At 34.2% G+C, this 19085-nt stretch overlaps 1 protein-coding gene across 6 annotated transcripts in view; it reads left to right on the forward strand.

The window, feature by feature from the left end:
• Window positions 1–18680, forward strand: part of Maf1 (repressor of RNA polymerase III transcription Maf1) — a 32947-nt gene extending 14267 nt beyond the window's left edge. For 2 of the 6 annotated variants that reach the window (XM_069836257.1, XM_069836260.1), the window contains exons 4-7: window positions 1134–1258; window positions 3895–4014; window positions 7049–7132; window positions 13277–18680. In XM_069836257.1, coding sequence (XP_069692358.1) covers window positions 1134–1258; window positions 3895–4014; window positions 7049–7121 — 318 coding nt within the window. In that variant the 3' untranslated portion in view covers window positions 7122–7132; window positions 13277–18680. The remainder of the gene's footprint in view (window positions 1–1133; window positions 1259–3894; window positions 4015–7048; window positions 7133–13276) is intronic. The other 4 variants (XR_011334046.1, XR_011334047.1, XM_069836258.1 and 1 more) reach the window with 4 other exon arrangements.
• Window positions 18681–19085: the final 405 nt, after the last annotated feature.

Genomic DNA, 19085 nt, shown 5'->3' on the forward strand with positions numbered 1-19085 from the left:
TGATATACACTTTTGGGCCAGAAGAATAATTCGCGGGTGCTCGTGTAAAGGGGGTTAAGTTGATTTGGCTAAACTGGAATAAGTACAGATTTGAACTATCCACAATTACTTTTCTCTTGTGTTAAAAGGGTTAAGTCATTCTTCCATCTATGATACAGTTATAGTGCTCCATATTTTGTGACAAAAGGATTTTGTTTAGTACCAAAGGAGAGAAGTTTACAAACCTTGCAATTTGACTTAACCCCCTTTACACAAGCACCCGCGAATTACAACATTTTTAGAAGAATTAAAAGTAGAACTGTTCGTTGATAAAATCTAAAAACATAAAAATAAAGGAATTCAACATATTTGAGTATGAACAAAAATATAAATGTTTGGAATAATGACAAAGTACGAACTAAAAAACTACACAGAGAGTACCGTAAACTGGGGTTACTTTGAACACAGAGGAAACTTTGACCATTTTTTCAGAAAATCATATTTTAATTTCTACATGCTGCATTTGTTATAGATGGAGGTAAATTATCATAGAATCATTCTCATACCAAATTTACCTCCATCTATAACAAGTGCAGCATATAGAAACCTAAATGAAGGGTACACGGGAAAAACGAACAATGTCACATTTGCATTACAGTTCAGATAGTGATCTATTTCAGTATATTACTGCAAAATTGATTGATGTTTCTACTTGAAATGAAGGAAATGACGAGTGTATACGAGGTTATAATTCTCCTTTACCACTTTTGGTAAAAATAACACTAAAGTTTGCAGTAATACAGTGAATTAGATAATGACATCACCCTTAACAGCATTGTGACATTGTTCGTTTCTCCCGTGTACCCTTCAAATATGATTTTCTGAAAAAAATGATCAAAGTTTCCTCTGTGTTCAAAGTAATCCCAGTTTACGGTAATATCTTTGAAAAAAGTCGTGCATGAAGCTGAAGTAAACCTACTAAAGATGATGATGATAATGATTGTGATGAATAAGAAAAAGAAAAAAAATGGGGAAAGAAATAGAGATTTGTTTATTATATTTATTGTATATCCAAAAATTCTCTTATCATCCTTAACAGAGATCTATAACAAATGCCAAAGAGAAATTGAATAATTTGTTGTTTTATTGTTCAGTGGGTGATGAATACAGTGGACAGCAACTTGAGTGCCACGGCTGGTGAGCAGTACAGAGCCATGCGGGGTCAGCTCTGGGCCGCTGTCGATGACGAGATTTGCATGAATGATTGTGACATTTACAGGTGAGAACTTAACAACTGTAGCAGTCATTACCAAAAAATGCCTTTTCTATGGTGAGGCTCTGATGGCTCTTCTCATTTCATAACATGGGAATGGTATACAGTGAAACTTCCCAATAGCAGACACTGCCGGGGAAAAATTTAATGTCCGTTATTGAGAAGTGTCCGCTATTTAGAAAATCGTTATTATGTATAGGCCTACAATACATTAAAACCAAGCTCTCAGACTCATTACTGATGGAATCAAAACAACCCCAATAGATTCTATGAGATTCCTCACTAATATTAACAGCATCAAAATGACAATAGAAGAAAAAGCACTGATTCAATATGAAAAACTTATCAGATTACCAGGAAACAATTGCCATTCATACAGTCCTCTCTGTAGAATGAAAACTCAAAAAAGTTTCATATCCATTGTTCAAGAATTAAAACAGAAAATCAATATCCCGAATTTAAAAGAAAACTTACAAATTAAACCAAACCCTTTAACTCTATTAAATATAGAATATAATCTAAATTTAACATAAGAAATACTGAAATCAGAAGTAAACACTGAAATACTGAAACAATTGTCTTTAGAGACAATTAATATTAGGTACCCTCCACAAAACTGGCTTCATTTATACACCGACGGATCCTTGATCTCCAGAGAACAAGGTGCCGGTGCAGGTGTTACGTGCTGTCTCTTCTCACTTTATAGATCTCTTGGATATGGAACAACAAGTTTTGATGGTGAAATCATTGCAATAAGTGAATGTCTCAGGAACCTTCTATGCCACATCAATAAATTTAGGAATGCAGTTATATTGTCAGACTCCAAAGCAGCTGTTCTATCAATCGTCTCTAAACACACACCTTCATCTCAAACAGCAGAAATAACTAAAATGCTCTCTCAATTAATATCACTCAATAAAAGAATTGTATTCCAATGGATACCATCCCATTGTGGAATCCTGGGAAACGAGAATGCGGATGCTTTAGCAAAGAAGGGCAGCACTGCTACTTACAGACCTGTTACTAAATCTACGTATTACTCTGTGAAGAGATTTATTAAATCTACATACTTAGACTTCAACAAACAACATTTGATAACTCAATCCCAAGGGAAAAAATGGAACTCCCTGCATCAAAATCCACAGTTAATTCCCGATTTACCACGAAAATCGTCTGTAGCTGTATTTAGATTGGCAACAGGCCATGATTGTTTGGCCAAACACCTGCATAGAATTGGAATATATCAGTCCCCTAACTGCCCATTGTGCAACTCAAATCAAGAAATGGATTCGGAACACCTCAAAATCTGTGCTTCAGTGGCTGACCATGATAATATCTTTGAAAAATATTGGAGTGCAAGAGGTCAAATGACTTTATTGTCAAACACCTGGCATTAGAAAACAACAACAACATATTTTACAGTACAGTAGATAGTGAGATTGTTTACAGTATTCATCCAGAGAGAAATCGTACCAGTAAATTTTTCGTAAATGAAATAAACATCACTAACCTGAGTTTTTCCCACATTAAACTTTGTGGCCAGCTCACGAACACTTAATTTCTCCTTGTCACTATTCTTTACAATAGCCACTTTCTCTTTTAGTGACAAATGTTTACGTTTTTGTGACATTTCTACTGTGACTGTACTTCCGAACACTCAACTTGACAAACTAAGAAAGTACTGACTGCTCATGTACAGTATCACAACTAACAACTGTGCTGCTTACCTTCAATAAAGTACAAGAACGTTCAAATGCACGATAATGATTGTTGCAAAGAATTCCGTTTAATTTACAATCATCTTTTTCTTTTCTTTTTTTTTCACGCTGTCTGTTATTTGGAAGTTTTAATTGTTGTTGGGAGATACATTTCAGTGTCCGCGTCTGTTATTGAGAATGTCCGCTATTTGGAAGAATTTTATCATAAGGGCCAATGTTATTTTGCAGGGGAATTTTAAAATGTCCGCTATTGAAAGGAGTCCGCTATTGGGAAGTGTCCATTAAGGGAAGTTTCACTGTATATGTGATCAGGGGCAATGCCCATTCTGATAGCTTAAAGAGAGACAAATCCATTTTAAAAATAGGCTTATTGCCAATCCAATTTATAATATTAATGAGTTTTTTTTTTTTTTTTACTTTAACACCTAACATTGTATTTTAATGTGTTTATCTTTGTATATTTTGACTAACTTTTTCTATAACTCCAGGAAACTGTAGTTTTTGACAATAAAATTGATTGATAAAGAAAATTCTAACAGTCAATTGCATTATCTGTAAAGCAAAACAGACCAATTTCTTAATGACAATTACAAATATGATCATTATCATTACGTTAATATTAGATGCAGATACCAATTCAATTCAGTTCAAAACAAAAGAGGAGCTTATACAAATCTGGCTTTCAGGTAGTAGCTCCCTGTAAAGCAGGTTTGAATAATTTAAAGGAAAAATTGTTCCGAGGCCGGGTATCGGTCCCGGGACCCTTCGCTTAGCGCGCGAATGCTCTTCCAACTGAGCTGTCCCAGGAACTATACACGACACTGTCCCGGGATTGATACCCGGCCCCGGAACAATTTTTCCTTGAAATTATTCAAAAGAGGAGCTTGTTTATCAGTAAATGACACAATGTTTGTTTATTTTCAGTTACAATCCGGATCTTGCATCTGATCCATTTGGTGAAGACGGGTGCCTTTGGTCATTCAACTATTTCTTTTATAACAAGAAGATGAAGCGCATAGTATTTTTCACCTGCAGAGCTATTAAGTAAGTGTGATTCTACAGTTTAATGCTCGTTTGAATGGTCAAAATAGCCTCATATTATTAATTAAATGTTTAAAATCCCCAATAAAAAGGTGTTTGTGTTGAGTCTCTTCTGTTATAATGGAAACCATAATAATCAAACAACACTATTTTAAATATTGTAATATGGTATTTGAATTTGTTTTCATATACAGTAGAATCTCACTAGTCCGAACTAATTGGGATCGAAGCCTGTTTGGATTAAGCAGGGGAGAGGAATTCAAGCAGGAACCACGCCTTATCCCCTCCCCATCCTTCACTTCCACTGCTTTGTTCAGATTCGAAGTCACTGCTGGCTATTATCTGCTCTTCATCAGAAGAAGCCGACAGATTATCACGATAGCATATTCTATTCAATTCATTTCAATTTATTAAGCCATTAAACATATAGTGATAGGCTTCGTCACAATATAGAAGGGAGAAAAAAAAAACATACATTTGAAAATACACATATCATTGAAAACAGTAAAGTTTAATGGAATGAAAACACTTCACTCTTAATGTAATAATTGTAACTAAATGTAAATAACTTTATTTATTAAAAAACAATTTCGTATGAATTTATGTTAAGAAACTCATCTACAGAGTAGAAAGGATTAATTAAAAGCCAATTATAAAATCTAGCTTTGAAACTATTGATTGGTAACTTAATAATAATAATAATAATAATAATAATAATAATAATAATAATAATAATAATAATTCTTTATTTATACTGGCAGAGTTAAGGCCATAGGGCCTTCTCTTACACTCTACCAGGTCACAAAGTATACAAGCAATTAAAATTTAACAAAAAGTTAAAGAACAGAATACTAACATATAAAAAAAAATAATAATAATAATAATAGCATAATAAAATCGACAATAAACAACATGAAAATAATACAATTAATAGACAAAAGAAAGTAAAATACATTGGAATATAGTAAAAAAAAAATTCGGTTAGTACAAATGGTTAATATGGAAAACGTAAGGTAGAATATAACAAAATGGAATATAATAAAATAATAATAAAAAAAAAGAAAGAAATACGAATATTAAATAAAATTCACAATAAAAAGGCTATGATAATAAATTCATCGGCTGATAAAGAGAACAAAATAGGGGAAATGAAGGAAAAAATATATAGGCTATATTTTTACAAAACTATCGCAGAGAAAATGGCTTATAACTGAAAGGAATCTGAATTGAAAAAGTGCAGTTTTAATTTATTTTTGAAACTAGACAGTGCCCAACAGTCTGGGAACTTATTATATAATTTCATCCCTATGACAGAAAAATTTGTACTAGTTTCATGTAATCTACAGTATGGAATATTAATTTCTTCACTATTTCTAATTTCATAATCACGTATATTGGCTATTAATGAGTAATTGTCTATATTTTGTCGAGTGTAAAGGACTAGGTCGTATATATATACATTTATGACAGTTAATATCTGTGATTGAAAAGAGATCGACAATGTTCAAGATAGTTTGATTGACATAGAATTCTAATGTCTTTCTTTTGCAAAATCAAGACACTCCCAATTTTGCTACCATTTCCCCAGAAAATTAAGGCATACCTACTCTATATTGTAAATTTTGAGTTGTAAATACTGTAGCTTAAATAGATTTTCAGTTCAGATACTCTTTTGAGGTGATTAACTGGGTTCAGGCTAGTGGACTTCTACTGTATAACTCTTCTATGTTTATAGTATAAATCAAGTATTCATACTAAACTTACAAACAGGAAACTTGAGAAAGCAATGTGTCTGTAATGATTAGGTTAAAATGACAACATTAAATATACATAAGTAAAGCAGTTTGTCAACATTAAATACACGGGGTTATTGAAAAGTTAGACCAGTTTGAAATCACCCAGACTTTGTAAGCTTACCTACAAACAGAAATGTTCTGTAATTCACAAAAATGGGGTTTGTTTATGTGAACATTGATTAATATGAAATTCAAATATAACTATAATGTTGATCTTCACTCATTAAAAGTCACTCTTCCAGAATCTGCAGCATGTTCCATATTCGGAATTTTCACCAATTTCCTGAACTTCATGTGAAAACATTTCAATATACGCAATGTGTTCTACGGTTTTTAGCCAACCATAACTTAATCCATAGTGAAACTGGTTTCTACAAATCTTCTATAATTTATTTATTTATTTATTCGAATGACAGGTACATAGATAACTTATCTTTGACCTAAACACAACCTCAAGATTAAAACAATTAACTTGATACAACTTAAAATTAAAGCTAATAAAGGAACTAAACAAAATCCTGAAAGAACTAAGAACTGAACAGAGGCATGAGGCTTCTCGCTTCCCAGTATCTGGCACATTATGTCGGTGTTTTTAGAGCTGGGCAGCGTTGGAGATGATCCCTATTCATCGCTTCTTGAAGGTCACAAAGGGTACAGGTTGGATGTTGATAAATACCGAAACGGTGGAGATGCTGCACCAAGCAGTCATGACCAGTTGCAAGGCGGAAATGCACAACTGCCAATCTTCTTGGTCCGTTAGGTATTGATAGAAGGCCCCTTCTCCAGTGTTTGCCATATGTTTTTTCTGCAATCTGATGGGAGTGGATGTTGTGGGAAACTTCTTTGATGTATGATTTTATTACTTGGAAGGGTGTTGGTTTAGGAGATGTTTGTAAAATTTTAGCATCTTTTTTTGCCAAGGCATCGGCCTGCTCATTGCCAAATAAGTGCAGTGCCCGGGGACCCACTGTAGTACCACGATTTTGTGTTTTGCTTGTAATAGTTATATGGCATTTTGACAGTCTATAATAGAGCTAAGATTTGTTACATTTCGAAATAAACACTGTAAAAGCAGTCGAAACGAAATGTGTGAAAAACTGGGATTATAATGTTAAAATGCCATTTTTTTTCAGTGAATGATGTTTTTTTTAACAATTTCCAGCAGCTTCGAAATGTCCTGGCTTTTGAATAATTCTGTAGATTAAATTTTCAGTTCTGACATTCTGTGTTTTGTTGAACAGCCCTATCTACCCACTGGAGTCAGGCTTCGGTAGTGACTTTGCTATGGACGAAGACGAGGAGGAGGCTTACTAAAATCAAATCTTGTAAGTTACTGCTGTCTATTCTAGCGCTGTACAGTGCCATGTTAGTACACTAGAGCGCCAATCTCAATTGCACGAGTTCTTGTGGTGACTTGTTTTGTAGAACATGGGAATTCCATGGATGGTACAATTCAACAGCTTCTTCTTCTTGTTAGTGTATTCAGATTGAGGACTTTTGCAAAACTTAGGAGAAATTATTATTATTACGAGGAAAACTGAAGTACCCTAGAGAAAACAGACTCCTAGACTCCAAATTTTACTTGGACTTACCTGGATTTAATCCCAAGTCTCGAACATGGAAAGCCGATGCTGTGTCTAGTAATACACTTTATAATCTATTAGAAAGAAGATTATTATATTATTACGCATAATATTTATATTATCTCATGAAAAATTCCATTTCATTTTTTAGTTTTAATTACGGTATTAACGATTTCATGAAATATTCTTATTAAATTGCTTTCTAAAATCGTCACTTTGTACTAAATAATTATTCATATAAAACACACAGACATAATAAAATAATAATATGCTTTAGACCTACCTTACAGTCTATAACAGTTAAGCATAGGGCATTTCTTTTTCAACTTATCTTCAAAATTACATGTTTTATTGCCAGGAATTTATTTTAACATAATATAGATGAAATGCCTGATTTTAACCAACCTCTGCCTACATCTTTTAATTTTAATAAAACGATATTTGCAAATGAACTGATATATTATTTTTTCGTGAGTGTAAAGTGCTAATATAAAATTCTGAAGTTAAAAAAACACACTGATGTATGCTGGTCCATTTTGAGTACTGGTATTATTTGGATTAATATTTAACATCAAATACGTGAACTGTAGGCATGAGTTTAAGCGACTGTAAGAAAGATTAACAAAGCCAAAGTTTGTATAATTTGCAAATTCTAATATGAATCAGATCGTCAAATGATAAATAATAATAGACATGTGAAATATAAGCTCTCACCAAAATGAAAAATAAACTGGACTTCTTCTTTAACATGAGGTTGTGGAGAAAATAGACAATCACACGATAACAGAGTAAACTATACAATAAGATGTTTATAATTTATATCAGGAACCTAAACTACTAAATTGTACCCCAAAAGAAAGAAAACTTGACAGTTTGAAGAATCTACAAGATCTTCACCCAGACCTTGATTAAAATATTACAACTTCTTCTTCTATGGCACGTCGGCCCGTTTTTGGGTCATCGTCTCCCCAGTTGCACTCCACCAAACTTGTCGATCCTGTGCTGCGACTCTCCAGTTCCGGATTTTGAGGATTTGCAGTGCATCCTGACAGACACCATCTTCTCATCTGTTACGTGGTCTTCCCACCGGCCTTCCTCCTCCGAAATCTCCTGAAAATACCTTCTTTGGGACTCGATGTTCTTCCATCCTAATTAGATGACCTGTCCATTTGAGTCTCTTAATCCAAATAACATGCGACAAGGGTAGTTCTCAAAATATTACAACAACTTAGAAAATTCTTTTAAAATTGAATTGAATAACTGAAAAATCAAACAAGCAAACAAAATCGATATTTTTATTTACATCAGTGCAAGTTAGTGTTAGTGATATATTATATCAGAGTGGCACAAGTCTTACTTGGAATGGCTCACCAAGTAAGTTACATCGAGCCACCCCTTTCTTAGGAGGCCTTTCCCCTACACGGGACATTACCAGGCTATTCATTCATTCAACATTAGCAAGCAATCTTCAAAAGCAATTCTCCAACAAAATTACAATTTGTGGAAGAAACTGCAAGTTTTATGAGTTAGTAGTATAGATTGCATACAATGTCATTAGAATAATTTTTTACTTGTGTGTCCAAAACTTAATTCTTGATTCTGCTACCTTCATTCATTCGACAAGCTATAAAGATATACTTACTTTTACTTACTCCTGGACGTTACGGTCCTTTGAGAACTATAGCCTTCTTTAGCCCATTCTTTCCTATCCTTGGCCTTCTTTGTCCACCTCTTAGGGCTGGTGCACACAGAATCAGATGCGACGAGATGGTCGCAAGCAGACATGAGGAGACAACATTGGATGACTGCTTTAACTTGTTCGCAGGCAAACTGTCTGACAACTGCATGTGTCAGTAGCCACATTCACAATTACACGCTTCCACTATCTACAGATACTATTGTTGTGTAGTGCACATTATTCGGAATGGAGCTTGATGCAGATAAATTAGTTGTTTTAGTACAGGAAAGATACGTTCTGTATCTGTACAATCCCACTTTGAAACTATATCACGACAATAATGTGGGAGAAAATTGCAAATGAGGTGAAAGCACCAGGTGAATAATAATAAAATTGAGGACATCATCCGAATAACGGCGTATACCCTTGTACGCCCATTTTCCGACAATCAAGGGATTAGATATTTGAATGCGTATAGTACACTGTAGCAAATTTTCGTCAGTCTAGCTTCAATACTTAACACAGGACACAATGTTACGTGTTTACGTTGAACGAGTGAACTATAGTGGCACTCACATGCTGTTGCAAGCTGTAATGTAGTAGGCTAATATTCGATGTTTAGGCCTACTTCAGGTTGTCGGATGCAGCAGTGAATCATGACCGAAAATATAAGAAAAAAATAAGCTTGTGAACAAAACTAAATGAAAAACCGAAGAAAGAAAAGTGAATAGAAACATTGGCAAGTCATACACAACTTGTACAGGCAAGGAAATGGAAGAGAAGTCATTACACCAGTAAGAACATGATATATGAAAATGTGTACAGACGAAATTTCAAAGGACGATCAACTCTCTATTTTTAAACGCTTTTGGGACATGGGTTCGAAATTAGAACAATATCATTTTATTACTTCTTGCCTTGAAAGAGTGAACCTAAAAACTAAGAAACTTCAATCATTCAAGAATAGGGATAATTTGTGGAAACATAGTGTTTTCTATAATGGGAGTAAAAAAATTAATGTGTGTCGAAACTTTCTATTGATTCTATTGCAAATTTTAGAGAAATGATTAACAACGATTCAGAATAAACTTGTGAATCCTCAATGATCAAAGGGGTACACACTTAAATCGTCCTCATACAATCATGATGAAAAAGTATAAACACAGGACATCAGGGATATTTTCAGCTTGGACCTCATACTCTGCATCATTTGTTCCCTTCAACATTTGGAAGATGGGAATGGAAATGTCACAGCTGAAACTTTTGAGTCCAACACAAATGAACCCAGTGCCTTTGGAACCCTCCAAGGTGAAGAACTTAAGAGAACTGTTACAGTTTTTAATGAAGATGGCCAAAGTTGGCTGAACTCAATTCTGAATAAAGCTGGGACATCATCACACAATGGCGAAGATGACTCTAAGCAACAATAGTGATGTACAAAGAAAAAAATAACATGTAAGAACAAGAAAACCATAAACTGAAAATGTAATGTTATTTTGTAGGCCTATTTGCGTAATTATTCAATATTTTTATTTAATGTGTTACAGTAAATGCATATTTTATTTTGTTGAATTTATTTTATTTTACTTTTTAAGACAAAATTATTAATAAAGTACGAGATGTTCCCATATATAATTAATTTTCGTGCAAAGTTAGACACCTAGAAAATCAGAATAATTAAAAACACTACTAAAACATATTGTCGCCGGAAAAAGGGTGTATACTGAGTTCCATATTATATTTATTTACTAATAGCAGAATATACTATTTGCTGTTATGTTTCAATAATTTTGTTTTAAATATCCTCGAAACTATTTAACAGTAATGAATAATTTTTTTCGACGCAACTATGATGAATCTGACAGCTTACAAACATTGAAATCAGTTTATATCGGAACTACATTTTGCTGTATACGCCCTTATTTGGGTGACGCCCTCAATTAATAATAATTTGTAGTAGGTCTACTTATTGCTTTATACTGTCACTCATTATTGATTTAATATATTTTTCATTATTGTGACTCGTGAAGTAGTCATAAACATACAAAATGACATATATTATTTTATTATTTTAATGTACCGAAGTACGTATGATATTTCCACGCAGATATTCTGCATCATCATACGATGAAAGAGTAATGGAACGGAGAAAAATTCTCTCCGGTGCCGGGATTTGAACCCGGGTTTTCAGCTCTACATGCTGATGCTTTATCCATTAAGCCACACTGGATACCACCCCGGCGTTGGACAGAATTATCTCTGATTAAGTTCCAACTCTTGGGTTCCCTCTAGTGGCTGCCCTCTGCACTACGTCATAGATGTCTATGAACATAAGACCGAAGTCCACACATGTGCTGAGGTGCACTCGTTATGAGTGACTAGTTGGCCGGGATCTGACGGAATAAGCGCCGTCTTAAATCACGAAGTGATTTACGCATAACATATATATTATTCTAATGTACCGAAGTACATATGATATTTCCATGCAGATATTCTGCGTCATCATACAACGAAAGAGTAATGGAACAGAGAGTTGGAACTTAATCAGAGACAATTCTGTCCGACGCTGGGGTGGTATCCGGTGTGGCTTAGTGGATAAAGCATCAGCACGTAGAGCTGAAAACCCGGGTTCAAATCCCGGCGCCAGAGAGAATTTTTCTCCGTTCCATTACTCTTTCATCATACAAAATGACGTTTGTGCACTATATTGGTACCTTGGTAGTATTTAATTCTAAGACTCTTTCAACTGCATGGATTTTTAGGTGTCTTTAGGAAATAATAGCCAAATACAATAGAATTTCTGATATGGACAGTCCTCATTCTTTGACGGCATTTTCTAGCCAGTTCTCCAAATGCACACGGCCAGCAGTTCAGTTGTCACGAAGAGTCACGCTGTGCTGTGTCTGATTCTGTGTGCACCCAGCCTTAGGCTATAAGAATATATGACATTAAGAAATGCCATTAATAATCCTGGGTGCAAAAGCCCATAGAAAGCTGAGGCCAACCAACTGTTGGCCTTATATCCACATGCCTCAGCAGAGGTGAACGGTCATCCAACCAGTACTGGGGTGTCAGGCCTGTAACACACTTGAAGAGTTTTCGCTAGCAAGAAATATGTTGCGAGAAAGAGGCAAAGAGCCTTCCTCCACACACTTGGCGAGTTCTCGGTATCACAGATCACACCTCGCTATGATCATCTATGCACTGCCTTCATGCAGAAAGCATTTTTCTGCTTATAGTAATGACTCGTTGGGGGAAATATTATAGGTTATGTATTTACGTATATTGTCGTACTTAAATGTATAACCTGTAAGTATATTGTCGTACTTTACAAATTACGTACGAATGCTATGTTAAATCTGAGTATTCAGATGATGAGGAAATGGAGTTACATGAACATATTTTGTTCATGAAAAGAAGAAGTAGGCCTAAAATTAAAGCCAGAAATATCTGAAAATCACATTGTATCTTACGAAAATAAGGGCGAGTTTTGGACACTGGTTTCGATTTGAATGATGATACGTTTAGGCGTTATTTCAGGTTCAATGGACCACAGTTTTTTTTTTTTTTTTTGCCATTCATGATATGATAGAGAATTCTTTGCTATATTCCGATTAAAATTACGTAAACTGTTAAGACATATAGATACATTATTTCAAATGTTTAATCAATACTATTAAATCTCATCAAAATAAAATATAGCCCTATTTATTTTCAGATAATCTGATATTTGTCTCCAGATTTCTTCTTTAAGTTTCGTGTTTTTATAATTTTCATCCCGTGTATCATATTATTAGGCCTATGGGTGACATCGAACAAGTTCGATAAGTTTCTGACTGCAATCATCAGCCATCTTCCTCATTTTCAAATAAAAACAATACAATTCATCGCCACCTGTGATATCTTTTTCTACATTTAATCATCATAAAGAGTATAAATGTCAGACATCTTTGATAAATGTGTCAAGAAAATTTGCTGAGCTACCGATTCCAGCTAGAAACTCGTGCGAAGTTTTTGCCTCGAACGAGAATCTCTTCCAGTGTGTGGACGTCCATTTGAATCCATGTTATCAATTTTTTAAATTTCCTCGCAACACATTTCTCGCTGGCGAAAACTCTGCAAGTGTGTTACGAGCCTCATGTGTGATGGTATTAGTAACAGTCATGGATTTTGTAGCAGTCCTTAATGTATGAATTTTTGTTCCACAGATTCTGCGAAGATGTTACAACAGAGTGTTCAAAACAGCTGTTACCATCACGAACACTGATGAAGACTCGTGGTAGATCACAATGTAGCGACCATTTTGCTTCATTGTGTTGTAGTCAGCATTTCAGTTATAGATTTTTATCACAAAATCGTTAAGAGTGATAAAAATTTATATAATTTCATTACATTATATATACTTCATATATTAGTTTTTTAACATTGTAAATAATTCATTATTATGAAGAACAGAAGTCAGCTTCTTAGATACATTCTAAAATTTAACACATGTCTCTTGGAATGTTCGATACACCTATGTTGCTGATATTCGTTTTCTTATTATAACATTCTAAGCTCAGATTATATTAAACTCTGTAGGATATAAGTTACTTATTTTATTGTGGAAGAGTTCCATGATAGAGTAAACTTTCTTGTAAAAATATCAAAATATTTTAGAACATGTTAAGTAATATGACAAGGCCACTGATACGGATGGTTTTATGTATATATAGTTAAATATCGAAGGAGGATGTACGACATTGTATTCTCTCTTGTTAATTACATGTAGCAGTAAAACTAGACAGAGAATTTCAAAACTCACTAGTGTAATAACTGTACATGTTCGAACAAATATTTTTTTTCTGTGGGAGAGAATGTTGGAAATGAATGGAAATAGAGAAACATGGCGGATGCAAAGTGTATAGCTTTTGTTTCTAATTCTGCCTGTATGTCAGTTATATGATATTCAGTTTTCAGACATAAATTTACTTATCCTGTTGTCTGATGTTACCTTCAGTAGAATCCCTCTTAACCAGCACCAATGGGACCAGGCAAATTTCGGATAATTGAATAAGTATTTTAACAAATTACCTGTTCGTATTTTATGATGCCAACCTGTTGAAACTGCAATCATATGAAGCTTATTTCTCAGTCACTTGATCATAACTAAATAACAAAAAACTCTGTGAATTTTCCTTATTAAAACACATCACTTAACACAAAAATACACAAATTTCTGGTTCGAATATTCACTGAACGAGCTTTGTTTTGTTTGAAGCCCTTAGGTGAGAGTTCCGTTGCACACACCAGTGTTGCTGTAGGAAGACACCTCCATAATAATAATAATAATAATAATAATAATAATAATAATAATAATAATAATTACTGCCTCCCATTGGAGGTAGCCCAGAAGGACTCAGTATATTCTCCTACATGAATTTTGCAATATTAAATGTTTACATAAATTTTGTAGAAAGAAAATTAAAATAAACATATATGAATAGAAAGTGAATAAATAAAAAAAATTAAACAGAGTGAATATGATGACTCAGAATTTGGCAAGAGCGTTTCAAAACTGAAGTTATGATGTCAGCAGTAAGTGTCTGTGGTAGTTCAAAAGTCTTCCTGAAGCGTTCAAAGAACTTGGGAATCACACCACGAGCTCCAATAAGAAGACCAATCACCTCAATGTCTTCCAGCTGGTATTTTGCTTTGAAGTAATCAACTGTTGGCAGATAAATGTTGATCTTTTCTTGATTGACATCCTGCGGCTGGCTACTCCCTGTTTCAATCCTTATGGTAGGATCAATTATATATCCTTGGGAATACGCTATGATGTCAATACGTCTAGAGGAGCCATTAGTAGCAATGCAAAAAACTTCCTCTTCTACTGTCCAAGACTTTTTTCTTAAAGCAGTTGCAATTCAGGATCGAACATGATGGTGTCTGGCATTTCGGAGGAGTAAACCTCTGTCACACTGACCTTGGACGTGGGCAAGGGTTTCAGTCTCCGGGCAGCCATGTCTGCACCAGGATCCGTCCAAAGAGCGACCAGGTACTCCTCTAACTGCTGCTAAATTGGCATTCATTTTGAGGCAGGTTACCCATTCAGATGTAGATAGTCCAGACTTATTAAAAATCCAGGCGTTGGCTTTAGGTACTTGGCTGTACAATTCTACACCTCTGCCTAGTCTCGTCTGCATTATATATTTGTTCCACACTAACATTACTCTCAGACACAATTTTCTGGAACTAATTAATACACTGTCTCTCTTTGAATCTGTTAAGTCACCCAATGGAAAATCCACACTCACCTTGCAGTTTCATTTTCTGGTGCAATTCCTTGGTGTTTTCTTGTAGCATCAGCCCAGAAATGCACATTCCCTCAGATCTTTTAATTGCGAACACGATCTAATTCTTCACAGTGGGACTGATGTAGAGTTTTCCGATTTTCCGCAACTTTCGTATATTCAGTGTTGCTTATGAATCGTCGGAGTTGACTGCCCTTGTTTCTTTATATCGTAGCTGCATTTAGATTGGCAACGGGCCATGATTGTTTGGCCAAGCACCTGCATAGAATTGGAATATATCAGTCCCCTAACTGCCCATTATGCAACTCAAACCAAGGAATGGGTTCGGAACACCTCAAAATCTGTGCTTCAGTGGCTGACCATGATAATATCTTTGAAAAATATTGGAGTGCAAGAGGTCAAATGACTTTATTGTCAAACGCCTGGCTTTAGAAAACAACAACATATTGTATAAAGTTGAACTTCCAACTTTATATTCGTTCATTAATTTGGTTCTACTACTCTCTCCATTTTCTTTAGTAATTCAAGCTTTTGCTTCAGTGTGAGGATTTTCCTCTTGCACTTAGGGGTAGTAGCAATTATGCTATTTATCACACAAATGAAACTTTTACGCTCTGTAGGAACAGAGAATTTCACACTTTTCTATTTAGACTCATCCAACACCCCCTCAAAACGGGAGAGTTCAAGTGGTAAATTTAAAGATATCTCTGTGCATTGTTTGCAAGAGCCAAGCTGAAACTTACCGACACTCTCCAATCTAAATAACGGGGTTTTCTGTCTATGTTTTCACGTGTGAACAATGTGGCATGTGCGATCTACAAAAACCACTCAAATCTTCGTCCAACTCTTCCTTTTCACTTGAATGACTTTTTTTTGGGGGGGCTAGCCAAAAGTGCCGTTGTTTTGATATTGCCGGTTATCTGGGTGCTGGATACGAGGGATTTTACTGTATATCTTTTCTTATTGCATTACGAAGATATTGTACCCTATGGAAACAAATGGATATTGTAGCAAATGTTGCAGATGCCAATGGATTAATTAACCGTGTTCACAATGACACTTTTTATCTCGTGTCTTTGTTCTTGAAATGATTTTAGACAATCATGAATGGAGAAATCTTAATTGAATATATTTGCATTCCTGTTTCAGATTATGTGAATTTCTTTGATTTACTGAATCTGTACTTATCTTACGAAGAAATGTTTATCTGCTGCCAGTTATTGTTATTTCATATTCATATGAATGATTCGGTATGAAGATCTAAGCCTCAAGTAAGTTTACGAAATTTCATGTACATATTATATTTATCAACTGCAGGTTTCTACAAACTTCGTTTTTAATGCAGTAAAATCCTTATTCAAAAAAAGTCGACGAGACATTTTTAAATACGCTTTTTCGTTATTTTTAAAGCAGGTGTCATAGCAAAAATAGTTTTGATAACACGTTACTTTAAAATCTCAGTATTCGGGTTTACTCATATATATCATAGTATAAACATTAAAAATTTATAACTGCTATAAACAGAAATCCCCCCCCTCTTAAAAGAGATCTGATGTACTGTACTTCTTATCCTACTCTTATACCATACTGCTACTGATTTTTATTTAGTAACAAAGGACTTTCATTGAATTGTGTTTCAGTCAGTGAAGTCGCAGCTGCTTCAGACTGGCAAACTGAATTATATACAGTGTTATATCCCATTTTAACAGAACACGAACTGGTGGGTGTATTTTATAAGTTTGCGAGACAAAAATTGATCACAAAGTTACAAATAAAGTGTTTAATTATAATTATACCATCCAAAACGAGGCCTCTATTGTATAGAAATTAATTCAGAGGTTTGATCTTTTACCTGATAAACATTGCAATATATTTACACTTCATTACATTATATTATTAGTATTTTAATGTTAACAAAATAATAATACGTGGTAGAGTCATTAATTCCGTGATCTATAGCGACTGTTACGCTTTTGATGTAATTATGACTCATGTGCATTAGCCTTTTCTAGCTATGATGCACTTTGCCAGCATTGCTGCTAAAATTGCTCGGAAAGTCCTGAAAATATTTTCTGGTATCAACTAAAAGACTTTGATTGGATTACCATTTTCTACAAAATGTTTAACTTATTGTATTACTTCAGACTGCGGCTTCTTCACCATACAGTTGTTGGAGCATTATCAGGAATAAACTTGCCTAACGTTTGACGTGCAAAAAAAAAACTGATTATAGTTGGAGAACTCAACACACGAGCACTCATCTCCAAATGGCTCTACAATCAATTTCTAGCCACTTCCTGGCCAGTATATTGTTGTATAATCAGTTGTCCTTGTGAAATTCGTAATGCCACACATTAGATTTAGTTGTTTGCATAAAACCTTGGTTCGTCTGCAGATACGATAGGAACTTGCTCAAATCAAACTTGCATCTGCAACGTGTGCAGGCAATTTCCACAAATTGCATAAGCTTGTAAATTAGACACCTATGCTAACGTACAAACATTCACAAAGGCTAGCCATTTGTTCGACAACATACTGTACATGCAATGAATTCTGGGATACAGTGCGACATGGCCGCTAGTCCACGAAATTACTGACTCTATACTAAGTAGTACATAGTACTGTAAATATTAACATTCTGTTATTATTTTTTTAATTATTATTATAATATAATACTGTACCAAAATTAGATCTCATTCATAGTGCAAAGTTCAACATCATCTGTTGTAAATGGAGATGATAGATTACTGCATATCGTGTAACATTAAACATTTTTACGTGTGGAAGGTGTAAGCTACAAATTATAAGTTATAATCAACATATTGTTATATCGTATTATTTATTGATATCCTAACCTTTGTTAGCACGTCTTCTGGAAGCAGATCTCTGCCTGCCATTGTATAAATAAGTAAAGATATAACACATTTTCCCCGTCATTAATTACCGCTAACACAAACTTAACATTTAGTGCAAAATAATACCACCTGGTTTGGAAGGGCATTATTTACATGTTTTCTAGTGTTGCACTACTGAATATTGTATATCCACGTGACTAGGTATTTATGAGAAAGAAATTTTGTATGTGATTCAGTTCAAAAGAAAATTAGCTGTGCTTTCACCTTGTAGCCATTTATATACTTAATGTTGAAATTTTTTATAATGCACTGCTGTACAAATTTTTATCACTTGAAAAATCTTACTGTCCTGACTTCATTTCACTGTCATTGCAAATGTTTTCTCTACTAGTATTAACCTTGTATTTGTTGATTCATTAATGTGTAATGTTTAATTTTTGATTAATAAACAAATCTTATTTGTATTGCCTATTTTTCATTTGGCATTAAAATGAGATATATTTGGTAAGCATTTTGCATGTCATTTAAAATGAAACTTGGATTATGTTAGCATTAAACTCTTCAGTATGTCTTACAATTCGTGAAAATATCGCTGAATTTAGAGCAAATACTGTGGAACATACATAGCAGAAGATACTTTATACTATAAAATGATAGATTATTCATAGTGTCATTATTAGAGCCCTGTTTTATATGCACATTACATCTTGTATGTATTCTGCAGCATTTGCAGTTATATTTTTTAACAAACATGCATTGGGAAAAGCAGAGAGAATTTAATATTCCAACCCACTTGGTTTTATTGATTTCATAAAAGCATTTGATAGCGTTGATAGAAATAAACTTTTAGAGATTTTACGCTATGATAA

Source organism: Periplaneta americana, chromosome 9, assembly GCF_040183065.1.
Source record: "Periplaneta americana isolate PAMFEO1 chromosome 9, P.americana_PAMFEO1_priV1, whole genome shotgun sequence".
In the NCBI taxonomy this organism is placed as follows: Eukaryota; Metazoa; Arthropoda; class Insecta; order Blattodea; family Blattidae; genus Periplaneta; species Periplaneta americana.